At 42.6% G+C, this 26,471-nt stretch overlaps 1 protein-coding gene across 6 annotated transcripts; it reads left to right on the top strand.

Annotated features, from left to right (window-relative positions):
- Positions 1 to 89: 89 nt before the first annotated feature.
- Positions 90 to 26,362, top strand: dnm2a (dynamin 2a). 6 transcript variants are annotated; one of them, XM_061750321.1, is made up of 21 exons: positions 90 to 582; positions 6,301 to 6,374; positions 6,572 to 6,721; positions 7,467 to 7,670; positions 7,745 to 7,843; positions 7,921 to 8,081; positions 8,165 to 8,307; positions 8,399 to 8,534; positions 8,861 to 8,928; positions 10,445 to 10,583; positions 12,129 to 12,215; positions 12,417 to 12,487; positions 13,836 to 13,887; positions 14,749 to 14,760; positions 16,620 to 16,730; positions 18,519 to 18,628; positions 18,766 to 18,877; positions 19,676 to 19,840; positions 20,042 to 20,265; positions 21,295 to 21,561; positions 24,680 to 26,362. In XM_061750321.1, the coding sequence occupies exons 1-21, from the start codon at positions 422 to 424 to the stop codon at positions 24,708 to 24,710; spliced, it is 2,577 nt and encodes an 858-aa protein (XP_061606305.1). In that variant the 5' UTR covers positions 90 to 421; the 3' UTR covers positions 24,711 to 26,362. The 6 variants fall into 6 exon arrangements, with proteins under 6 accessions (XP_061606305.1, XP_061606307.1, XP_061606308.1 ...); XM_061750323.1 differs by lacking the exons at positions 10,445 to 10,583; positions 24,680 to 26,362 and adding exons at positions 11,120 to 11,258; positions 21,758 to 23,850; XM_061750319.1 differs by lacking the exon at positions 24,680 to 26,362 and adding an exon at positions 21,758 to 23,850 and having other exon boundaries at positions 91 to 582.
- The last annotated feature ends 109 nt before the right edge of the window (positions 26,363 to 26,471 follow it).

Raw genomic sequence — 26,471 nt, 5'->3', positions numbered from 1 at the left:
GTATTTAGAAGTGGCAGCAAAAATAGCCAATGGAAGCCTGAAATTGACAGGAAGAAGGCGAGGCTTAATTTACCGGTGCAGATCGGATGTAGTCTCTACTGACCGGATAGTGTTCGTGTAGAGGAAGTTTTGTTTTTCGAGTTTTCCGTCCTCTTCGATTGACTGAACGATTAGCAAATGTCCTCAGAAGAACACGAAATGCTAGCCGTGTGAATTACATGCCGGGAGGCGCACTAGTTGTTTAAAAAAAAAATAAAATAATAATAATTCCCTCTGAGGGGAGGAAAAAGTCTCGGCTCTTTGAAGTAGACTTCACAGACACAGTATTCCGGTGAGCACCTTGTCGCTAACGTAGTCGAGCTAACGTTAGCCTCCGCTTGTTTTGCGCTGTGCGGAGGAGCTCCCCCGAGCTAACGACGCCATGGGGAACCGGGGCATGGAAGACCTGATTCCCCTCATCAACAAGCTCCAGGACGCCTTCAGCTCCATCGGGCAAAGTTGCAATTTGGACCTTCCTCAGATTGCCGTGGTCGGCGGGCAGAGTGCTGGGAAAAGCTCCGTTTTGGAGAATTTTGTCGGCAGGTAAGCTTGAACGAGCTAACCTCGATTGTGACATATTAGTTTAATGTATATTTGTTATTCTCAATATGCGTTTTGCTTGTCCATTGTGTGCTTAAACAATTCCAACAAAGGAACTTTTCAAACAGTGAAGCTAACAGTCAATGCGAACTCATACAGGCTGTCTAAAACTGTTGTGGGAGTGACTGCACTCACAACTTGGAAATAACTTTTCTATAAGCTTTATGTAAATGTTTTTGCTTGACTTCCCATGAATGTTGGTTCACCCAAAAAGCAAGGTCAAATGTCTTCTGAATATGCCCAAATATGTTCAGTGCACGCGGATTGTCACGATAAATGCAATTAAATGCCACACCCACACCAGTGACATATTCATATCTGATTGTGTTCGTTTACTGAATCAGAGCCGAATAGCTTGTTTTTTTATCTTGATTCAAATTCAATTTGAGCTCCCTTTCCATTGCAGAATGTGGATTGTCGCAGCTGGACTTACAGCACTTGCCTTGTACAATAGGCTCCCTTTCAACATTTTCATGTAAAAGTGGAGACTGCGGATACACACAACTTCCTTGTGCATCTTCCTCTTTTGTTACTTTTCGGGCATGGGTCTGAGGTCGCAATGTCAATCCATTCTCGTTGCAATTTGTCCTTTCCCACTTCCGCAGCGAATACGATCCGCCCACAGATGAGAGAGACCAAACAAGCTCACTTTCAGCCAGCTTGTCGAGCAGGTTTTCACAGCGATTGTCGCCCAACCTGTGCCGGGTTATGAGTCGTCTTGCAGACGAGAGGAAGCACAGAAAATCAGCGTTAGATAGACGTTGGCTTAGGGAGCCTGTCGTAACTTGCTCGCCGAGAAGAACGCAAATCTGTGCTGGGCTGCGTTCTTTTTTTGTTGTTGTTGTTGTTGTTTTGTTTTCAATTGTACAGTGAGATACTTGACACGTATCAAGATATAATCTAAGACAGTCACTGACAGTCACTATGCAAAAAGTGACCTTTTTTAATTGTCATTCCCTTGATGCAACCCAGCCAGTATTGGTGTGTTGCAGGTGCAACAAACATGGTAATACTTAGGGAGGTGCCTGGGAAGTTTCATAAGAACGGGTGTGCGCTTGTCGGCGTGACTCACGGTTAAGGGATCCAAATGTATTAAAATACAATATGTGTTCCCAAACCGAAATGAACACTAAATAATATTGAGCTCAAAATTGTATGCTGTACATGCGGTCAGTGTGTGCGCGTGGCCCCATAGTTTCTTCTAAGAGGGCCGGAATGTAACCGTAACCCATCCGTTGCACATCATCAAAGCTTCAAAGCAAAAAGAATGCATGTGCAATTCTTTGAACATATTAATATAGCTATTCTTTTATTTTTACACTCCTATGACGGACAGATAAATTCAGTTTACATTAAAGCTTATGGGAGAGTTTGATTTTAATACAAATTAACCAGCGTTCACAGAAGAAACGGGACTTACCTAACTGGAGAGGTTCCACTGTATATTCTTTCATTACTGTGATTAAACGCATATCAGAATCATCTTTATTTTGCCAATATGTCTAAAAAAAAATTTAGGAATTTGTTTCCTGTGCTCCAAGCTTTTCTGTCTCCGGCCTAAAATGTTTTGTCACAGTCTGCGCGTCTTATGTACGCAACATGTTTGAATAACGTAAGGGGCGAGCACGTTTTCATTGTTGCGATTGTCTCCCAGTCGAGTCGTTTCTCATTTTAACCGAGTCGAGTCAGGTTCAGTTGGATTGGATCGGCGTGCCGCGTTGATGCGATTTGGGGCTTGCATTCCCCGCGAGTGTGTCACAGGTGAGCAGAGCACATTGGATGCTTAGCCGGACACAAGCTAATCAAATCACATCAGCCGTGCGGATTTGTGAACGCTGCTTTTTGTCAACAAGGAGTAGACGCCATCGAGTTGAGCTTTTCATCGAGCCCAATAGAGGCCCTGACACATTCAAATAGATTCGAGACCGTCTTTCCATTTATTCCAAAACAAAAATACGAGCCTTTCTTGGACAATGATTCATTTAATGAGGTTCAAAGTACAGTGGTCCGTCTGACGTCAAACATAGTCAATTCCGGTAAGCTGGTCCGCTTCCGATTTGTCTAGATTCCCATACAGAACAAAGAGTAGGGTCAAATCTTTAATAAATGTTATAATCAAAGAATTAAACAAACAGCATGAGAAAACTAAAAACCCCACTTAATAAACTGCTTTATTATAACGCCTACTTCATATTTTACTAGATTTTGATTTAAATTGTCTTATTGCTGACACTTTTATTCCAAAGCATAATTGAATGTTCTTCAGTGGCTCTTACCATGTCTGCTTCGCTGTTTGTTTTAAGTTATATTGATGATCCAAAGTACCTCGTTACTTCTTTTATTATGGATTGTGTCTGCGGTTTATATTGTCTGCTGTCTGTTGTGCTGTCATGTTTGTAGTCGTCTCCTGTTGTGATGGAATGCAAGAGCAGCAATGTTTTTGTGTCTAAAACAAATTTCCGTCTGATAATAATCATTTTTCCAATATGTATATTTGGCAGCTGTATTTGGACCATATCAGTGTGGTAGCCATATCAAGTGCTTGATCGTCGTCCCCTTACGGGATTCTTATTATTATTTTCTTACAGGGTGGGGTGGTGTCTCTCTGCCTTTAGTTCTTATGTTCAAGTTTGTATGCATTGTAAAATTAAAACTGAAGTATGCCCCTCCACCCAAAACTGTGTAACGATTCTGGTGACGGTGGCGGGAGGGCATCCTATCTCGACACCACCAGCCAGCCTGGGTGGAGGTCCTTGTAGTATCTGCCACTATCAGCCTTCTCTCGGATGTTGCAAATGAAATGCTGCCTTCCTGTCGTCGTGTCATTATAAACCCATTAGTCGACTGAGTTATTGAGGCGCTGTATCACACCGTCAGGCTTCACAAAGATAATGAAGTTTATCCCCCCCCCAAGAGAGTATGATGCAAGGGAGCCGGCATCTTCTCTCCCTGCCCTAGTCTCCCTCTTTTTGCTTTCTCCAGAGGAAGGCTCGCACGCCCACGCTCGGTCGGCCTCGTCCATCCATAATGCATGAAGCGATACACAATCTGCTCGGCCTCGTCTATCATTTACAGCCCATCAATAATGGAATCCAGGCCTTTTGCCTCCCTTTCAATAGGCCGTCGCCATTAAAGCACTTCTCTTTGTGAAGATGACGCCGCGGATGGCTCTCTTATGTATGCATTCATTGTGCTTGAATACACCTGTGGAACGTTTTAACGGTTTGATCAATTTGCTCGTTGGGGGGTGGGTGGTTGTTCAGCTGAAACGCCAATGAGTCGCTTTTAATGTTGAGATGATGTGGCGGTCTAGACCCTTGCTCTCTAGCGTTAGCGGCGGCCGTTATATCCACCAACACCGCTCCTTCCCTCTGGGTCGCTATTCACATTTTCTATACTGTCTGCCGCACCACCAAATCCCCCCGGGCTCTACATTATGTGCATGACACAGCACCTGGGGCTTTGTGCTGATGTAAGAGCCAGCTAGAACCTTCCCCCCGTTGTGTCCTGCCATAGCCGCTGCCTTGTTATATAGACCGCAGGACTTTTCTTCTCTTCCCAGCCCTGGCGCTGACTCACTGCTTCCAGGGTGAAGTCAGCAAGCGCCGCCTTGTTCCGCTCGAGCGTACAATCCAGCAGACGTTAAGGAAAATGTCTCGGGACGGGAGTGGATTATTGCCACCAGATGTTGAATGTTAAGAGGTGGGAGTGGGGTGAGAAGACCTGAACAAGTGACGTTGGTTAAACAATCATCCGCACAAACCATAATTATTCAGCACATAGGCGTCCTCTCCTGTTAACACACCATTGTTGCACTGACAGCTTTTGTTGGTTTGCGTTGCCGTCATCGATTGTCGCTGCAAAGTCCTTACTGTGGCTGAAAGCACTTGCATTGACACTGGCTGGGTTTACACAAAAGCTCACTGACGCCATTAGTCACGCTTGTTCCTTAAACTTGAACAGTGGCTAACGTTGTTCATGTCAAAGAGCCGAAAAAGGCTAATGGCGCCGTAAAAGATCATGTACTGCTGAATGATTTCATATACAGTGGTGGCGTATACCAAATCAATTTCCCCCCATTGAGATAAATTAAAATGCCATTATTCGGTTTCAGCCGCCCAAATATATTATTTGTAAAATATTAATATAAAACAATGAATAAGTAAACAAGAAATAAACTGGTTTTATAAAGTGTAATTATGCCGAAAGTCACATACTGTAGTATTCGTGTGTTGTGTGCCTTTTAAGCGGCGTGTCCTCATGAGAAATGTCAGGAGCTCTGACTCCTGCTCCCGTTGGCCATTTTCAAAGCAGTGAATTCAGTGTTAGCGTCCTCTACATTCTCCTTGTGAGTGTTTTCATTTTGTCTTTGTGTGTTTGGCCACTCGTCTCATTCATTAAATGGCTCAAAGTGCGTTGGTGACTATTGCTCTCCTTTTATTTATTTATTTATTTTATTATTTATATATATTTTGCCACAAATATAATTTTGGCTTACAACACAAAGCGAAATATTGACCAAGCTAAACTACAACCTGTAAATGACAAAATGAAGGTACTAGTAGGTTAAGGTACCATGGCGCCTTGAATAACCAGTTTAATTTGTTCTGTGACCTTGCTCATAACCCCAAACACTCGTATCGCCAATCATACCAACAAAAATTGTAGTTTTTGTACTTTATAAAAAACATAGTCATAACACAACTAAAGAGAATGTAGAGAGTTACTTTGCGTATCACAATGTCGTGCTTTAATACATTGTGTGGCTCCTTTTGGTGTGTGCGCCTTGGTCACCACATACATACATACATACATACATACTGTACATATATACAGAACAAGACTGTCACAACTGCTCAGTAAGCTGCAGTAATAGTAGTTTTTCCACAGATGGTGAAAAATATATGCCTGTATCGTTATGTCTGTCTACATGTCTCTTTATCATTTGTATCCAAATGTATTAAAATGGACGGATGGATATAGTGTTATTACATTGCAGTATAAAGTACCCACTTAAACTATATTCAAGTACTTCGAATATAGTTTAAGTGTATATTTAATAGGACTACACACATGCCAAGCACCATCTAATGGAATCCAATGCAAGACCTGTAGCAAAGACTTCTTTACCCCCCCCCCCCCCCCCCCCCCAATAAAAAGAGCTCAATTTAATGGGTATTTGCGTTGGATCCCAGCGTGTGAAGCCTGTTCTTATAAAATCACAGTCTGTGATGAGTCATTATCGACAAAGCTGTTCTGACAGCTGCTCAGTCCCGAGGTCTACGAATTAAACAGGAGCTGAAATGTCCAATTCCTCACTGGTACAAAATGTGGAACTCTTGGGTGTCTGGTTTCCCCCCATAGCTGTGGGAGTGAGTGTGCATAAATGGCTCGGCTCAGCCTTTTTATGATGAGACAAAATGACTTTGTCACATTTGATTTGGTGTGTTTGAAGAGTGCAAGGTGTGAAAGTTCCAACCCCATGCCCGTCAATCTTCCCGAAGCCACGCTATGTAGTGGAAGAGAAGTAGCGTGTAAATAAATGACAAATAGCCTTTTTCTTTTGCTTTTTGTCTGTGTGGGTCTCTTTTGTCTGCCGGCCCTGTTACCCAACATGTTTTCATGTCGGCTGTTTGTTGAACTCTCTCTGTCTCTCCCAAGGGACTTTCTTCCACGAGGATCTGGCATTGTTACCCGCAGACCTCTCATTTTGCAGCTGGTCAACAATAAAGCAGGTGAGTGTGTCACGGCACAGTTTTATAACGACAACGTAAGTAAGTTCTGCTCTGCATCATCGCTGTGCTGCAATGTGGCCCTTCTCTGCCACTCTGCCTGAGGCTACGCTTTCTTTCTGGTGCCATCATGCCTTCTTGATTTAATATTCTCTCATCCCCCTTTTGTCCTTTCCCCGGCCTCCAACCTCCGTGCGTAGAATATGCCGAGTTCCTGCACTGCAAGTCAAAGAAGTTTGTGGATTTTGAAGAGGTGCGCGCAGAAATTGAAGCGGAGACCGACAGGATAACGGGCTCCAACAAAGGCATCTCCAACATCCCAATTAACTTGAGGGTCTTCTCTCCTCATGGTAATAAATTACTGTCAAACACACACAGTATCTATGGGGCATGTTTTATTTCTCATTTTACATTATATAGCTGACTTGGTGATGAAAAAGAACGTGTCTTACAGCACAAAACCATTTTTTTCTATAAAAGAAACCCAGTTTCACTCAGGGTTTCTTTGTAAGATACTCAATGTAGTGTTTAAATGACAAATTTTCTTCCATGTAAAATTCAAGGTATTTGTTGACAGAAACTTGTTCAATCACATTGTCTTTTAGTGTAACAATCTGACAAACATCATCTGTATTTCTTGGTTTTGGAAAGCACGTCATTTTAGTCTCTTTAGAATTATTGACAATTTATTAAATAAAGTGGGACCCAGTGTGGACCCTTGGGGGAGACCATTTAGAATGAAGTTTGAGGTGAGCAAACACCACTAACGCCGCTCAAATAGTTACCGAACCATTAAAAACATTCCCTCCAATCTCTGAGACAAGACAGAGTGTTCAACGTTGTCAAAATACAGATCTTGAAACAACACATCAGGAACTTCGTTGGGATCAGTAGCACTCACGTCATTTAACACTTTCATACTGGCAGTGCTATGTATTGTTAGAAACAATACAGTTAATGGTTGTGGAACTGCTTGAAAAAGGATGCACTATATATTTATTTATTTAGTTAGTTTTTCTCATTTTGCACCCAGGGGAGTATGATCATAGTTTCCTCTCGTGTGAAAAATCTTTATAACCTTTGCGCTCGTGACAGTTTTGAACCTGACGCTGATCGACCTTCCGGGAATGACCAAAGTCGCTGTGGGAGACCAGCCGGTAGACATCGAGCATCAGATCAGAGACATGCTAATGCAGTTCATCACCAAGGACAGCTGTCTGATCCTAGCTGTCACGCCCGCCAACACTGACTTGGCCAACTCGGATGCGCTGAAGATCGCCAAGGAGGTGGACCCACAGGGTAAGCGCCTGCATTTCTGATGCTTTGACATTCAGTTTGTACCTCTCTCAACTAAACTTGGCCAATCTGTGCAGGTGTGCGCACAATTGGCGTCATAACAAAACTGGACCTGATGGACGAAGGGACGGACGCGAAGGACATCCTCGAAAACAAGCTTTTGCCACTGCGAAGAGGTGAGCAATTTAAATGCAGCACATTGATGGTTTTTGACTTGTTGATTCTAAAGTGAGGGTTTTGTACATGCGCACAGGCTACATCGGCGTGGTGAACCGGAGTCAGAAAGACATTGACGGCAAGAAGGACATTCGTGCTGCTTTGGCGGCCGAGAGGAAGTTCTTCCTGTCGCACCCTGCTTACAGACACATGGCGGAGCGGATGGGGACGCCGCATCTTCAAAAGGCTCTCAACCAGGTCCGCTTCCATGTCTGAACTAATATAAAATAAAGCAACTAAAAAACCTGTTCTAGCTAATCCCTATTGTTCCCTGCCTCCAGCAACTGACCAATCACATCAGAGACACACTTCCAGGTCTGCGCAGCAAGTTACAGAGTCAGATGCTCTCGCTGGAGAAAGAGGTGGAAGAGTACAAGAACTTCCGTCCAGATGACCCAACGCGCAAGACCAAGGCTTTGTTGCAGTGAGTGTAGTGCACAGTGCACTTAAAACGCACAGTAACAGTCAGCACGCCGCGAGGACATTTTATTCTCTCTCCTCCTCATCCTCCGCAGGATGGTGCAGCAGTTTGGTGTGGACTTTGAGAAGCGCATCGAAGGCTCCGGAGACCAGGTGGACACCAACGAGCTGTCTGGAGGTGCCAAGATCAACCGCATCTTCCACGAACGCTTCCCGTTTGAGTTAGTCAAGGTCAGTAATGTAGCATCTGTTTATATGGACAAGCATTTTGAGACAAACTTCTAAAGCAGGGTACACACACACACACATTTATCAAAGGTGACACGGAAAAATGGCCAGGTGTTTGCTGAAGGGTTTTATAGCGTGTAGTGTCCTCCAGATGACCAACACGCACAGATATTCCCGGTGACAAGCTCTGAAATTTCGTAGAAAAAGCCTCACTTACTGATGGGTGTTAAAACCAGTTGTCCCAATACTTCTCTCCATATGGCGTAAAGGCTCGATGCGCTTAGTTGGCACATTTCTAATGTTTGTATTTGTTTTCCCGGTCCTCACAGATTGTATTTGATGAGAAGGAGCTGCGGCGGGAAATCAGTCACGCAATCAAGAATGTTCATGGTGTCAGGCAAGTGGAGCACAACAGCTAAGCTTTCTCACTGTACACATTCCCGCTGCCTTCCACACAGGCTTTGTTGATTTCACAGTTATTCATGGTTTTTAATCAAACAGAGAGACGTATAAATTTCAAGTCCCCTGATTTATATTTGCTCTCCTCAGAATGTCCTCCCTGTGTCTTCTCACTGCTACTCTCTACCAGCTGCTTTTCTGCGCTGGGGAATTCAATTCTTGTTTTGTGTTCCATTTGCCTTTTGTCTACATTTGTTATGCGGTACCTTACTTTCATGCTCATCATGTAGTTTGTGTTTGAAGGCTTAATTCTATCCCTTGGGAATTCTTGTTTGTCTTCTGCATTGATGTTTTTTCGTTTGGAATAGTTTCACGTTTTGTGTGTTTACAAAAGAACTTGAGATCTGATGATCTCAGGAGCAAAAAAAAAATGTACGACAAGTAAGTGTTTTAGGTTGATAAAACTTGAACTTGCCTTGAACTTTTCTTTCTTTATTTTACCCAAAAAATAGGATTTCTGATTATGATCGATTTCTCTTTTTTTAATTATTATTTTAAAAAAAAATAATTGTATTGAACTATTATTTTTTTAAATCCCTCCAATTAAAAAACTATCGGCATTATTCAAAACAAGTTTTGCTTTTTGAAATTCTCTTGCCCCGTTCTGGGATTTTATTTTGTTTTCTTTACAAACACAGGCTTTTAACTGTTTTTGTTTGTTTGTTTGTTGTTGTTTTTTTGCTTTGTTTTCAGCATTAGATGTATGAACTCTCACAGGAAGAATATCTATTTTTTATTTACAATGTGAAAATAAAGTGGCCCAATGTTAATACATTTTAATGAACCATTTTGAATGTTGAATTTTGAAATTTAACAGCAGTATCTTAAGAAAAATATCCCTTTTGGGATTACTATGTCACAACAAAACTGTCACTAAACATAACATGAATCAGAAGTTCTGCTTCTACACAAACTCAAAGGCATTTAGTCGAGAAGAATCCTTGTTACTTATGTCCCAACTGTTTACGACCGAGTTTTGTGGCATTGTAACCTGAGTTTGTAGATCAGTTGGCACGTGCCTTACTCTTTCACTAACCTACTCGGTGGTAGTAAAGTCTTTCCCAAGTCATTCTCCTAGAAATTTGTATGAAATACATTGATAGGCTGCATATGTAAAACAGTCAAATGATAAGCAGTAAGTACAATATTAACTGTGCATACCTTTTTGTGCTACATGACGAATGAGTCACTGCGCGCCAGTCATAACCTCAAAATGTCATATGTTGGGACCGGCGTAAACAGAGTTGAGTTAATCCGATAACTAGACTGTGATTTAAAAATTGCAGAAAATGTCCCGTTTTCGTTACATAAGCTGTTGTCAATGTCTGATCACAGATATCATTTTGCCCCCTGCGTGTCCATGTGTGTTCACATGTCGTTCTATGGTCCACGTGTGCGTTAACTGTCCCGTGTGTCTGTGTGCGCTTGTTCCTTGTCTCTCTGTGCATCCTCAGAACGGGGCTGTTCACTCCAGACCTGGCGTTCGAGGTCATCGTGAAAAAGCAGATCGTTAAGCTGAAAACGCCCTGTCTCAAATGTATCGATCTGGTCATTCAGGAGCTCATCAACACAGTCAGGCAGTGCTCCAACAAGGTACTGCGGGGGTCCAGCATCTCCCGACCCGGCTTGAGAACACAGGGCGAGCGTGGGCCGCGTGAGGGGCGGCGGGTATGCTGACTCAGAACTTTCCCCACGGGCCCCGTGAGCCCTGTGTTCAGGCGGCGCTGTCGTGTTGTGGAGTGTTGTGACGGGTGACGTGTCGTCATGGTTGCGAGATGTTTCAGGGCCTGTCTGCGCATCTCTGGTCTCTCCTGGACAAGCCGCAGGTCGTTCGGCTCTGAACCCTCCAAAAGCCAGTCCAAAAAGTGGTGCTCTTTAGCTCTAATTCGGTACTAGAGTTGGCGTTGACGTTCATCCAGGATGTATGAAAACCTTTGGCTTGTCCGCCTCTTGCTTGTTTCTTCTCGTCAGCAACTCGAAATGACTAACTGAGCACAGACTTTCTATTCTCACGCTCTGTCTTTCTTCTTCCCCTTGACTTCCTCTTTCTCTCTCTGCCACTCAACAAAACGTACTCTTCTAACCCCGACCCCCCCCCCCCCCCCCCCCCCCCCCCCCCCCCCCCCCAGAACGGGGCTCTTCACCCCCGACCTGGCTTTCGAGGCGATAGTCAAAAAGCTGATCCTCAAACTCAAAGAGCCCAGCCTCAAATGTGTGGACCTGGTGGTGTCCGAGCTCACCGCACTGGCCATGAAGTGCGCCGTTAAGGTAACCGTGGGACACACCCGCCGGGAGAATGGCATGTAAATAGAAGTGATCCCACTCATTGAGCTCAGCTTCACACCTTTACTCCCCCGTGTGACCCGGCCCAACCCCCCCTGCCATTTGTGTCCCCGTTACGTAAAACACGTCAAGAGATTTTAAGCACTACTTAAAATTTCCTCCAGCCCACTTCCATGAAGTTGTCATCAGCTCATTCATGTGTCGTTTCCACACCGCCTCCACATTGCTTCCTCCCTCTTCTCTCCATGTCCAAATTCCAACCTGGCTCTCCCGACTACGCTTCCCCACCGAGCCACAGTGGCAAACTGACATTCAGAAGGACCTGGAGGGATGTGGGCAGCGGGGGATATTACTGTACTGGGCCCTGAAGGCGCTGTGAGCTGAGTTGGCATAGCAACGGTGCTCCACTGCCCCCTGGTGGACAGACGAGGACCCTGCACCCCATCCCGCTTATGCCTTTTCCCCATTTTGTCACTTTCCCTTCTCATCTGGCATTTTACATGTATACTATCAGCCAGGGATGACTGTTTAAAAATGATCAATCCCCCTTTTTTTCCCCAATTTTTAAAAAAACAATGTTTTTTTCCTGGCTGATGGTAAACTCCTTACTGCCTTGTTTGAAGACATGGATGCTTTGTATTCCAAGTATGCCCGACTGTGTGTCTTCTAAAGCGTGTCGACCTGAAATGGCACTTGACCGTCTCCTTCCCTTTTCTTTGTTCTCATCTTTATTATTCTCACTCCTCACTCCTGTCCCCTCTCTATTGGTAAGTTGTACTAGGTTCAACTCACGTCTACACGTGTTTTTTTTTTTTTTTTTTAGTTAAGCGCTGCATCAGCTGCCTTGTCTTTCAGCTCAATTCTTACCCGAGGCTGCGAGAGGAGACAGAGAGGATTGTGACCACTCACATCAGAGAAAGGGAAGGAAAGAGCAAGGACCAGGTGGGCTGGATGATGAGCTCTCAGATCTTGATGATGATCTATAAAAGTGTAAACCTCACTCTGTGTGAAAAGTTTCATGTTATGTTAATACTCTTGAGATTTTTTTTTCTGTGCACTGTGACAAATTGACAGCGTGTCTCGAGGAATCGTGTTTAATTGTGACCCCTCAGTCCTAATTGTGATGTTCTGCTTCAAATGAAGGTTCTGCTATTGATTGACATTGAACTGTCCTACATCAACACCAACCACGAGGACTTCATTGGCTTTGCTAAGTATGCACCTCCAATCTTTCTCCCCCCCCCCTTTAAGTGCTCGTCGTACTTGAAAAGAAAGATGCCCTCTAATCATATGCCAACGACGTGAAATTTAACAACTTTTACGCATTCCAAAAGTTACAAATAATCATCTGCTTGGAAGCTGCGATGCATTTGTGTGCTTTAACACACCAGCCTGTAATAGAAAGAATGCACAAGCGGAAGCCTTTCTTGTTCTTCTCGGTGATAGGTTTGAGCATGTGAGCATGCGAAAGCAGCCTCGCGACGCTCGGTCCAGCTGTGGAAATGACCGACGTTGACATGCTTACATCTCCAGCCCATGCCACCTCACTCCATACGTTTTCCACCAGGCTTTTTGAACTTGCGTTTTTCTTTCAACAGCTACAGTGTCAGGGCACATCATACATGCATAGTTGTGCATGTCCTTATTATTCGATGGTGATTGTGGTGTCCTCTTCTTGCGTCCTATAATCCGTCCACTTTTCCCATTTATCCTCAAATTGTGTCTCTTCTCGTCTCATTTTATGTGTAACTTTCCCCTTGACAAATAATTCTGCCCTCCTGTTCACCCACCGCTCCTCAGCCCATGGTTCCACATTAAACTACTTTTGCAATTTCTTTTTTTACTCTCGGTAGCAGCACTTTAACAGATACTCAACAAATTTTTGTATGTCGTCATTTATTATTTAATTCATTTATCATGTCAATCCCTAACTAACCACACAAAGTTAGAGATCAATTTCCTGTTTGACTGTAAATGTAACTCAATCTGACCGTCACTAGAGCAGTGCTAATGTTAGTGCACTGACTACCAAATTGCTGATAAATGAAATGATGTCGTGGAATCTCTTGCTTGACTGCTCATGCTTGGTGTTATGGTAGCTGGTCGACGCGTGACTATCGTCTGCTCGGTGTGTATATGTGTGTGTGCGTGTGTGTGTTGTGCTGGCATCTGACAAAGCAAGTCGGTGTGTGCACTCAGTGCCTCGCATCTGCATGGCGAGTTGATTCCCGTATATAACGCGTCGGAGCTCAGCCGGGGCTCTTTAACGGTTCTTATGACATCACTTTCAGTCTTGACTACAGAAGGCTGGATGATGGTAGCCCCCCAGGGTACAGCAACAACAGGTGGGATGTAGGGTTGTGTGTGTGTGAGAGAGAGAGAGAGAGAGAGATAGAGATAGATTTGTCGTTGTTATTCTCATCCAGACTATAAAAGATTCTCTGTGGTTTCAACAAACAAAATGGGAGTGGCATGGATGTTCTTTTATTTCCAGTGTATTTTTTTTAAACGCTTTGCTGTCTGTGCTCATTGTCTTCTCTGTCTTTCTTTGTGTAATGACAGTGCACAGCAGAGGAATATAGCAGCCAACAAGAAGCGGGCCATTCCTAACCAGGTACGTCCCATCGGCAGCCTCTGGCCTTTTCACGACTGTCAAATTTAATCTCCGCTGACGGATGCCTCCCATTAGCAAGCCTATTAATTATACCCGTCTGCGACGGTCGATTGAGGCTGTGGCTTTTAATCCTCCTTGCCCTACGTAGCTGCTAATAAGATCCACCTTGTACATGGTTTTAACTCCAGGACGTGCGTATTATTTAGACTAATATACACAGATTTGTGTGATTTACACCGGCTGTCGTAAAGTGAAAAGCTGACATTTGGTCAACCCCCAAACTTCGCCTTCCTGCTTTGCTGCAGCCCTCATCCTCCCGCCCCTTCTTTTTAGTTATTTATTTATTTTTTTATTATTTATTTTTTACTTGCAACTATGTTTGCATGCGAGTTTCTGGGCATGATCTTTTACTACAATTAAGCATTTAATGCCCTAATTGTAATTTGTTTGTTTCGTTACATTAACTCCATTAACTCTCCAGCGTCTGTATCTTGTCTAGAAATTGAGAGCGTGCATGAACCTGGCGCATGTCACCTGCGCTATAAACTATGACATAACCAAATTGTGGTTTATGTGGAGCCATTTCTAATTGCATGTAACTCTCTTGCTCTGTCTCTCCCCTGTTTCTTGTTCTTTTGTCTCATGGATTCCCTCCTTCCACCCTCATTCCTTCCTTCCCCCTTTCCCTCCAATTTCACCCTTTCTCCTCTTCCTCTCCTCCTGTGCACTCCTCCTTCACATCTGCCTGCTTCCTCACTTCTTCCAACTGTGGTTTTATACTACCTTCCCTCTTTTTTTTGTTGGTTTTTTTGTTTGTTGTTTTTTTGGCTTGAATCCCCCTCCCCTCCCTCATTACCACAGGGTGAAATTCTGGTAAGTACCCACTGATGTAAGCCGCGCCTTGCCGGGCAAGGCAGCAGAGGTAAGGCCGAGCAGCAGAACCGAGGCCGTCACGTACGCGTCAAGCCGGGAGACGAGCAGAATTCGGCTCTCGCCCGTACTGAGTAGTTTTACCCATCTACAGCTCGGCGTTTTTGGCGAGGTCCTGGAGGAGAAGGTATAGTCTCCGGACTGATTGCAGTCCTTCCAGTGCCTCGCAGTTACCAGCAATTTGGAACTGCTTGTGCGATCCCTGTTAATTCTCATAACATGACAGTAATTGTCTGCAATTCTCGCCACGCCACTAACATTCAAAGCCACACGACGCACACCCGGAGGTGCCACCACTGACCGGAGATGGCGCCGGTTCCCATTGTCTCCAGGCTGTCGCCTCTGCTGCCTCCTCGTGCTCGGTCGGTGGACCCAAAAGTCCGCCTTGTCTCGTCCCAGACTTCGTTGGGGGGTCGGGGACATCGAATCAACAACACGTTCATCGTGTCTCCTCCGTGCATGTTAACATAATTAACATTATATTGAAAACTATATTCACTTTGCAGAGCAAAAAACACATTTGAATTACTCTAAATTTTATAATACATTTGTGTCTGGTTTCTGTTACTGATTAAGGTGATGGGTCCGTATTGAATTTTCTGCCGTTGAAGATCGACTTCATGTCATTTCACGTTCTAATCTTGTGGTTCACCTGTGATGCAAGCTCCCTCATTAACTTTACCTTTTTTGTGGAAAAACCTGCGATATGATACCGGGATATTTTGATTTGAATGTTTATTTTGAACATGAAAACAAATCAACATTCTAAAATGAAACTCAACGCAACTTAACGATATATGGGAAGAAAATTGTCAATGATGCGTAAGTGAAGTGAATCGGCCGATGCCTCACAAATGAACTCGTTCACTGCCGGCCCTCCCAGTTAACATGGATATTTGACTTCTAAAGCCGTCAGTGGCAATGATCAAGGGAACACATTGATCATTTAACACAAAAATAAACTTTCATATTTCCATAATGCTTCTGTCTACGGTAGATCAAGGGTGTCCAAACAAAAGCATCGAAGCAGCTATACCCCCCTGCTTCTCATTTGTGTCGCAGCGTCTTTCGCCGGCTCCTGCAGAGAAACAATTTAGCGCTTCTGAGAAATGTATTTTTGCTGGCAAGACAGGCTGCCGCTGGAGGTCTAAATGTGCCGCGCTTTCCCGTATGTGTTTATGTTGGCGCCTCTGAACTATAGGAGCTTTCTTTCTCATAAAGTAGTCTGCCTGAGCGAGGGAGTGCAGGAGGACCATTTTTGAAATATGCCCGTTCGCACTTGAAATAATCAAACGTCTGATTTCAACTCCCTCTTCGTATGTAGCGATCGTAGTTCAGTGAACATAATGACTTTCAGCACTTTGCTCCTCCTGCTTTAAGACGATATTAACCCCACTGACACCGACACTTGCATACAAAAGTCGCCGTCTGAGCAGCATCTGCTTTTGTTTGTGGCTTTTTCCTGTGGCGTCAAAAAGAACTAATCGTGCTTATTACTGTCATCGTGTTTTGTTGTGCATGAATTACTGCCGCACGTCACGTCCATTCTCCTTCAACCCGTGTCTCTGTGTAATAACACATATTAGTCATATAAAGAGGATGTCATGTTTCATTTAGAGTAGAAAACAACTAAGGTAAGTTGGTAAGTTTTTATTCATGTCATTCACGTTTCAGTATTAACGATTTTACATGTGATCGGAGCCCGTTGGTCTCGCTACAAGACATAATGACAAAGCTGTTTCCCTCAATCCTGACACCTCTCGTTTCCCCTTCTATTCTTTCCCCCCACGTTTTCGGATCAGGTCATAAGGAAAGGCTGGTTGACCATCAACATTAGCATCATGAAGGGAGGCTCCAAGGAGTACTGGTTCGTCCTCACCGCAGAGTCCCTGTCGTGGTACAAAGACGACGAGGTGAGCGGCGTCTTGGTCCCGCTGTGTGGCTTGCATGTGTGTCCCGGCCCAGCCTAACCAATGTGCAGACTACTGTTCAGCTGAAGCCGGATGAACAGGTAGTCTGAACACTGGGCAGGCGGGGGGGTGAGGAGGCCTCCGATGGGAGGAAGGACCCTGAGGTCAGTGTGGCCGCTGGTCGCTCGCTACTTGGGACAGAGTACACAGAGATTAAACATTACCTTGAGGGTACCCATTGAGAAGTCACATACTGTACATGTTATATCTCATGCTCCTTTTCACATAAACAGCAGTGTTGCTTCTTCCAAAGGTGGCCTACAGTGTAATTTTGAATTTTATGTTTTAAATTATTATTATTATTATATTTTTTTTATGGCTACTTTTAATAGTTGCATTTTTTTGTGAGGACTTTTACGTTGACACGTTGACGTTTAGCATGAAAGTCCTTTAACTCAACTCAAAAGTTTGAACCAAATACATCTTGTCGCCATAGGTTAATGAAAAGTAATGTCGTGAATGTGTTACTCACCACTTCGTCGTCCTTTCCGAGGACTCGTTCCCCTCCGGTAACCTAAAGCGTTCAAACTAGACCGCGGCCTGCGGCCTCGGGCGCTAACTGAACACGTTGCACTTTCTAACGCTGGCCACCGCCAAGAGAGAGAGAGGTGACGCGATCGGGGAGGATGGTGGAGGCAAACTGACGTGGCAGGCGGGCTGAAGTGTTCCAGCCGGGATCCGACTTTGGAATTTGCAGGAAATCGTACTGGGTTACGGGGGCCGGAGGGGGCGTGGGGGTTGCGATGCTGTGTGTGTGTGTGTGTGTGTGTGCGTGTGCGTGTGTGGCCTTAGTGTTTGGACTGTGGGTTCAAAATCGTTGTGAGGGTCAGTTTGTTCACACTCGAACATCGTGTAACATGTTAAAGCAACAGGTATAGATTTATTTTATTTTATTTTTGTGTGCGTTTTGTTGGGTGATGCAACCTTTGGGTCCACGCCACCCTCTGCAGACATAAATGCTTCCAGATGTTTCTTCTCACCAGTGAAAGCTGGCACCCCATCCTCCCCCTCCACACTGTTCCTTCATGCTCCTCCTTTTCTTCCTCCCCCTCCTCCACCCACTGCCTTCCCTTATTTTTTTTTATGATTATTTTCAACCAGTTTAATGGTCTCTCACACAGAACCTTTTTTTTTTTTATATATATACGCCTCTGTTGTCCATATACCATATCACAGACTATTTTCCTCTCAAATAGTGCCTGGGGGCTTTATTTACTCGACTACAAAAAGTACTACCAGACCTCTGTTAGGGTTAAAGTGTTTCCTTGAGAAGTGGATGGCTTTATTTATAAAAAAAAAAAAAAAAAAAAGAAAGTACTATAATAATTCCTCCTCAAATACAAAAAATATAATTAAAATGCATATAACATACATTCATTTATAATATTTCCCCCATCCAGGTCAGCAAAACAAAATTCAACACATGCTTCCATTTTCGGGCGCTTTTGTCTAAGTATTCACACTCACACTCACGTTGTACAGTGCCTGATTCTTTTGAGGTCAGTGTTAAAATATTGCACTTTATCTTTAAACTTCATCTTTACAGATCCCTCGTCTGCTGTGGTGGGGGTATTAGTACTAGTTGCCTAGTGGCACCACCTGTTATTTTTTTCCCCTCCCTTTCCGTCCATTTGAAGAAATCCGTTAGTATCGTCTTTCTAGGTGTCAAATTCAAATGGATAGATTGTGATGTTTGAGCTTCCGTCGTCACGCTTGTGTGTCCCCTGGCAGGAAAAAGAGAAGAAGTACATGCTGCCCCTGGATAACCTGAAGATCAGAGATGTGGAGAAAGGCTTCATGTCCACAAAGCACATCTTTGCCATCTTCAACACAGAGCAGAGGTCAGTGGCCCTTCTCTTATCTCGCCATCTTCTCGCCGCCTGCATGAACACACGTATACCTATGTACACTTTTTTTTTTTTTTTTTTTTTTCTTTCTTCACCAGAGGTGCACTAATATTCTGTGTGTGTGTGTGCAGGAACGTGTACAAGGATTTGCGGCAAGTCGAGCTGGCGTGCGACTCTCAGGAGGATGTGGACAGCTGGAAAGCGTCCTTCCTCAGGGCCGGCGTTTACCCGGAGAAGGACCAGGTTAGAGCAGTTCGACCCTGCCACAAAGTACAACCCCAATAATAAATACATTTTTACAAAAAGATGAGCATTGTTGTATTGAATTAGACTTCATAGGGTTTGTCAAATTTGAGGCCAGAATGAAATTTATGTACTCCAACTCATAATCTCAGTGTGTTTGGAATAAACAAAAAATGATTTCCGTATTTGTCGTTTAGAAATCCTATTTGTTTCGAGCACTTGAGAACCAAAATACCAACTGAACTGAGGGGACCACCAAATGATCTACAAGAAGCGAAACGCACAGACAACTACTAAGTATAGCTTTAAACCTAATGCAAAGCAATTGAATCATTTATAACTAAATGAGTCTTAGTTGATTCACAGCTCATTATATTTAAACTATAGTCACACATTCTGATTGATTAAATTTCATCGGTTTCACAATTCACAGATGCTGATTTGAATGAATCTGAATAAATACATTCTAAAAAGTTGATTTAAATAACACAATATGCAAATACTTTAAAACAAAGTATGCCATGGTTCTTTTTTTTTCTTTTCTTCCCCCAGTGCTGTATTTAAAAAAAGGGGGTTAGGGCAAGTTCCAGAAAGAGAAAAATTAACAATTCGAATTGAATATTTCTGTTTAAAGCATTGGCTGTACTAGACTCGAAATAAAAATAAATGTTAAGTCTGGTTTGGCCAACTTCAGCCCTTTGAGTGGTTGTGTTTGACACCCTTGGATTACATGTTGCAGGTGTACCGAATGAAGTGTCCAATTGTATTTCTGAATCTCATGTTACATGGCCGCCTCAGACGGAGAACGAGGAGGCGGCCCCGACGGACACCTTCTCCATGGACCCTCAGCTGGAGCGTCAGGTGGAAACCATCCGCAACCTGGTGGATTCCTACATCGGCATCATCAACAAATCCATCAGGGACCTGGTCCCCAAGACCATCATGCACCTTATGATCAACAGCGTGAGTTGCGGAAGCCTTTTGACCTCCGGCAATGTAATTGGAATCAGAATCCTCTTTGTTGACAAAGTACGTCACGGCACACAAGGAATTTGTCTCCGGTAGTTGGATCCACTCTAATACGACAGCCGCTATAACAAACTACACCTTTAGTTCATTTACACAAGTGTGCAAAGTAAGTTTCTTTTCCTGCCTCCCAACCAGGCGAAGGACTTCATCCACTCGGAGCTGCTGGCCTACCTCTACTCGTCGGCCGACCAGAACAGCCTCATGGAGGAGTCGGCCGACCAGGCGCAGCGCAGGGACGAAATGCTGCGCATGTACCACGCCCTCAAGGAGGCGCTGCACATCATCGGAGACATCACCACCAGCACCATCAGCACGCCCGTGCCCCCGCCTGTGAATAACACCTGGTTACAGGAGGCCAGGTGAGACGCAGGCACATTGGCGACATTTCAATATATATGAATGGCTCCACGTTGGATTTTAATGTCCAACAAAATGTATTAAAACCTTACACAAGCATATTAACAACCTAACCTGTTATGACGTTAAACTACCAGCAAGCAAGACTAAAAAAAATTCAAAAGAAAATAAAAATAAATAAATATTTAACTTACTTTATTTGAACAGCAAAGTGCAATTTAATTTTGCTTGTTATAATTAAACATTGATGTTTTGGAAAATCCTCTGCAAAATTAATTTTAAAAAATGTTTAAAAAGACAATGCAATTCATAATTCAATATATTTTAATAGGAAAGTCATTGGGAAAATTCCTTTAAAAGAATCATTAAAAAATTCTAAACATAGTTTTGCAACCAAATTATTTTGGAAAATCCTCAGTAAAGTTAGAAACAAAAATAAAACGTCAGGGTATTGGTATGGGGGGGAAAAACCCTAGTAGTTTTTAAAAATGTAATTAAAAAGGCCAATCTTTAAAAAAAAAAAACATTTATAAAAAAAATAATAATAATAATTTAAACTTTTTTTTTAATCAAGATTATCCTTGGGGGGGAAATTAAGATAAAGGAAGAAATGTTTGGAAAAAAATATTTTTTTTAATTCCTAAAAATATTTTTATTAAAATATTAAAAAATATATATACTGTTCTGTATTGTAGTCATAATTATATGGGAAAATTCAGTTTAAAAAAAAAAAAATCCCAGTTTTTTGTATTTAATGCAGGTTTTGTATGATTTGGGGAAAAATATTTTTTTAAATACAGCTTGTATCCAAAAAATTTACGCAGGAAGTTTTGTTACCAATAATTAAATAGGAAAAGTCCTCGGGGGGAAAAAAACAAACAAAAATTACAAATAAAGGTTGTCATATAATATGGAAGGGGGAAAAAAAATCATTGTAAAAAAACATTTTAAATATTCAGGTATTTGTCAACAGAGTGTTGAAAACATCCTCGGTGGGGTAATAAGTCTTGAATTTGTCTTCCTCGTCCCAGCCCAACCCCTCAGCGCAGGCCGCCCCCATCGGCAGCCCCGCCCCCCGGCCGCCCGCCCGCCGTCCGGGGGCCGACGCCCGGACCCCCCATCAACCCTTCCCCGGTTTTCGGCACCGCTCCGCACAACCCGTCTTCGGGTTTCGGCGCCCCTCCTATCCCCTCTCGGCCCGGTCCGGCGCCCGGGGGCTTCAACAACCTCCAGGACCCCTTCGGCGCGCCCCCACAGATCCCGTCCCGGCCCGCACGCATCCCGCCTGGCGTTCCCAGGTATGACAGCCGTAACATGTAGAACCCCCCCTGCCCCCCCCCACCCCAACCTCGCCCCCCCCCCCCCTCTCTCTCTCTCACTCTCTCTCTCTCTCACTCTCTCTCTCTCTCTCTCTCTCTCTCTCTCCTTCTGAGTTCTCACTGTCGGGATGTTTTGGTTTCACTGCATGTTCTCCATCTTCTCTCCACACTGCAGCCGAAGACCTCCTGGCGCTCCCTCTCACCGGCCCACCATTATCCGCCCTGCCGAGCCCTCCCTGCTAGACTAGACCCCGTGGGCCGAACCCACCCCAATTCTCTTCTGTGTGTGTGTGTGTGTGTGTGTGTGAGATGGGACTGGAGGAGGTGATGATTATCCAACACATGTAGGATGCATTTCAAGTGAATCCGCTCAAAGGCTCACTGTAACATGTAGTCTGTCTTGCTCATTAACTACCCGCTCGACCAATCAGCAGAGCACGTTAACGAAGCAAATAATAAGGACCGTAGATGTCGGCTCAGCGGTTTTTAAAGGAATGATTTAACATCCGTAGCGTTTTGTTATTGTAAAACCCAAATAAAGGTGACCCAGATGAAATGACAAAAGAGTAGAAATCGTCACCATGATAATATTTCTTATTTTCTGCAGTGTTTCCTTCAGATACAAACTTTTTATTTATTATTACCACCATGTGACATCTCAACCATATGATAAAGGCTCTTATTTTAAAAACGATTTGAGTTTTCTATTAGGAAATTCAAAAAGCAAACATTTTCTCTCTCGGTTGTTAAAGGGTAATGACTTATTCATGGTCAATAGCAAACAATATAACATAACGCACACACACACACGTACGCAGAGTAGCCAAACTTTCTCATACCAGTTACTTCTCGTCTAAATGAGCAAATATGTCCCTTTTTTTTAAAGAATAAAACAAAGGCTAAATGTAGCTTTTGGCCCGTAAACTCCCCTCAGCAGCCGCGTGCACTTTCCCTCACCCATCATCGTGCTTTTTGACTTTATATCCGCCTCCTCTTCTATGCATTCAACCTCTTGTAAATACAGAGAGCGGGGAGGTTAGCATTTGTATATCTCATCGTGTCAACGCGCTTTAGATTTCTAATGGGAGAGCGGGACGCACTAACGCTGCCTGTGTGTCATGTGACTAACTTTTATTTATAACCCGTCATGTATCGGTTGCATGTGGGGGGAGGGGCTTCGTTGTTTGCTATGTGTCCTTGCTTTAATTCAGGGTTTCCCAAACTGCTTTGAGTCCTCCCAATGTGTTTTTGCATATACTGTACATAAACTGCTAATAAAGAACACAAGAAACCTGATTGCTGATCGCTGGAACAGGACAATAACCTTGACAATCGGCGAGACGCTAAAAATGCAGTTTGGGAAGCCCTGCTTTATTGAATGATATGCGGGGTCGAGGGGGGACATGGATTGTGGGGCTACTTGTGTATAATGGTGGTGGTAATTTTGGTGTTTTAAAGCCACATCTTTTTGTATTTTTTTTTGGGGGGGGGGGGGGGGGGGAATTACAGAAACAAACAGGCCTTAAATGATGTCATCTTATTATTTAAAGCAGGGGTGTCTGTACTTTTTCTTCCAAGGGATCACCATTCAGAAAAATTGAAAGGGATGCAACAGCCACTTTGAAATTCTTCACCTTGAATTTATTTAATACGCTAAATCAGTGCTTCAGTGTAGGTAAAGTTGTCATAAATTAAGTTTGTTGGCATAAACTAATATTTTTTTCAGGGTTCTTGTTTTTCTAGAGCTTTATATTTACATGAGAAAAGAAAAGCTAGGTGACAAAGTAAAAAAAAAAAAAATAGATTTTTCAAGATTTTGGGTTGGTGCCACAGCAGACCTTGGCGTCACGTTTTAGCGGACTGACGTGCGGTTGGTTGAAAACCAGGAAGTGGAGGGATGAGAAGCAGCTTCTTCTCTTCTCCTCAGTGTAGAAAGTACGTGGGAGAATTCAGGCGAACGACACGGCCCATATCAAAACTTTCGATTTTAATCTATGCCACGGCTCGCTGAAAACTCGATTGGCGGTCCGCAAATGGCTTAGAGTTCGAACACCCCTGCCTGAATTCACACAATTGTCAACACACACTCGCCCCACAAGATGGCGCCGTCCCCTCGTTGTCTTCACCGTGTGGTGCCCGCTGTACAGCCCAAAAGTGGCGTAGTCATGTTTTTTTTTAAGTGCCTGTGTAGCCTCACAAACACGCCACGGAGCCATGAAGAGCCAATAAAAGAGCTCGTGTACAATAAAGAGGTTTTGGTGACACTTCTCTTGCTCTCCTCCTCTTTCGTCCATCATAACGTTAGCATTAGCATAGCTGCCCAAGTCATATTTTTCCAAACAAAACAAAAAAAAAAAACAGTTGAGTTGCCTTGATTCAACTTGCATAAATATAAATAAAATACACCATTTTTGCAAGCAAATTGATTTAAAAAAAAATTGTATTGAGATTGCGATTAAGTTGGAAATGACTTGGGCGCATATGCTATTAGGCTTTTACTACAATACAATATTTCATAGTTTGACACTCTGGTCACAATATTAAGTACTCCTGCACACATTATTCATTGTCATCGTACTGAGAAGTGTTTGTAATATTTTATCCCTCTCCTTGAGCTGAACATGGAAGCTAAAATATTAAAAAAGATAGAATCTTTTTCTTTTGATATCTAATTTAATTTTTTCCCTATTGCCTGAATGCCAAGAATCAGTCACATTACACTATTGTAGTATGTTTTAAATGTATTTAATATATTACTGATTGATTATTATTATCATTGTTACTATTGGTAATCCAACTTATGCATGCTATTTAAAAATATATATTTTTTAAATTAAAAAAAGTGATTGGGACACATTTGATAAAAAAAAAATGTCCTTCTATATTTTATTTTATTATTGATTTTTACTCCCCCAGTGTAACCATTTTGGCACTTTTCAGCACATCACAAAGATGCCCACAATAACGGCATCATATCTGATCTCATTCCATTGTGCAGATATAATAATATTGTGTTGATTTGGAGAATGTGTCCATCTTGACGATGCGGTCATAGTTAACACGAGTAATTAACGGTGGCTGATTGTCGTCGAAACAGGCGCCCCCCTCCGCGACGGAATCTGTGGTGACCTTCAGCGACCTTCGGCCAGATTTAAATGAGGAGCGACGCTCTAAACTAATAGATGTCTTACACTGCCAATGAAACACATGCATTCAGCATAATTTATTTTTTTTCTTCTCAGGTGAATGTACAAGTACAGTGAATATAAAGTTTACACACCCATGTTCGAACGTCATTTTTGTGCTATAAAAAAATAAGATGAAAAAATGTCAAAACTTTTTCCACTGTGAATTGTTTTTTTTTTTTTTTTTTTTTTGCCCGTCTCCTTCCAGATACTTTTAAACAATGAGATCCCTCTGATGCCATACATTAGAAGCTCTCTGCAGGTTATGGCTTGTGCTCTATGATTTGACTACAGAAATGTCAGGAAAGCTGACTAGAACATCTGAATGTTATTTGTGTTCATCAGAGGCACCTTAAACAGTGGCAGGTGTATGCTGATTATTTAACAACAGTTTGAGTGTGATTGGTTGATTTTTTAACACAGCCACACCTGGTTACTAAAGGGTGTGTACACTTTTGCAAAACATTTTTTTTACTTTTACCCTCAAAATGATACAAAAAGGCGAGTTGTACAGATTATTAACGGTGGAAAAAGTTTTGCAAACTTTTTTTTTTTTAACCACAAAAACATGGCATTCCAACAGGGGTGTGTCTATCTTTTAGATCCTCTGTACATAGTAGCAGGGTTGGGGGGGGGGGGGGGGGGGGATTAAAAAAAAAAAAGGATTAAAAGGAAAAGAAGCACACATTAAGAGTGATTATTGTTTTTATAAACTTTAGCAAAAGTAGGATAGTGCTATTACTGCATTTTTAAACAATGGCACTTTCTTGAGACTAAATTATTTACAAGTTGGTTCTAATGAGCAATAGGTATTGTTGTTACTCATTCATTATAATTGAGCCCACACACAAACCCGTGCCCTACTGCTTACCAAATAGTCAGCCCACATTGAATTTGTACACATAATTTATAAATGTACAATTTTGAGTTCTTCTCATCAGATTTTTAGGCTGTTGTTAATTTTACAAATTACAACTACTCATGCTTGTAAAATTGTCTGCTTTCTGTCACAATGTTACAACTTTGATCTTGTAATTTTTTTTTAATACAAAAATTGAATGTTATTTTAAAAAAAAAATCCCCATATAACTATATTGATATAGATATTATTTAACTTCTCCAAAAAAAGCTCAATTTTTCAATTTTTTTTATTTTGGGATTTCTTTTTGTCTTATATTATTGCTCTATTTTCATTAAAAAAAAAAAATGTTTTCCTGGTACCTGTTCTATTTACGGCTCATATAATGTAAACATCATATTACCTTGCCAAATAGTGAGCCCACATTTTCACTTTCTATGAGTGAAAGCTTGTTGCCTGCCAAATAGGGCCACCGTGCTTCTTTGTTTTTTTTGGGGGGGTAAGGATTTATATGAATTGTCGCTGTCAAACAAAAAGGATGTGGAAAAATGGACATGTCCAGTGAATGATTTATGTGTATTTTTTAAATACTTTATCAGGAAAATTAACCAAACAAATGATGAAATGGAAACACTCTGCGAGACTGTTTTTCCCATATTGTATATATTTATTTCTAGCTGTGCTGTTTGAAAATGTAAAAATAAATAAAATAAAATCATCTGTTGCCATGTATAAATATTTGAAGACGGTGTTTGTTTGTTATGACTTGTAGTCATATGATTCATTTTTAACGAAATATTGACGATGTTGTGATTTGCGTGGCAAATATGTTTACGGTCCGATGA

The sequence above is a fragment of the Phyllopteryx taeniolatus genome, chromosome 16 (genome assembly GCF_024500385.1).
Source record: "Phyllopteryx taeniolatus isolate TA_2022b chromosome 16, UOR_Ptae_1.2, whole genome shotgun sequence".
Lineage (NCBI taxonomy): Eukaryota > Metazoa > Chordata > Actinopteri > Syngnathiformes > Syngnathidae > Phyllopteryx > Phyllopteryx taeniolatus.
This window is presented reverse-complemented; position numbering and strand designations above follow the sequence as displayed.

Coding starts and splice junctions, on each gene's coding strand:
- dnm2a (XM_061750323.1), top strand. CDS start 422: ATGGGGAACCGGGGCATGGAAGACCTGATTCCCCTCATCAACAAGCTC. Junction 6,375..6,571: donor GCTGGTCAACAATAAAGCAG/GTGAGTGTGTCA, acceptor CTCCGTGCGTAG/AATATGCCGAGTTCCTGCAC. Junction 21,562..21,757: donor ATCCCGCCTGGCGTTCCCAG/GTATGACAGCCG, acceptor TCCACACTGCAG/CCGAAGACCTCCTGGCGCTC.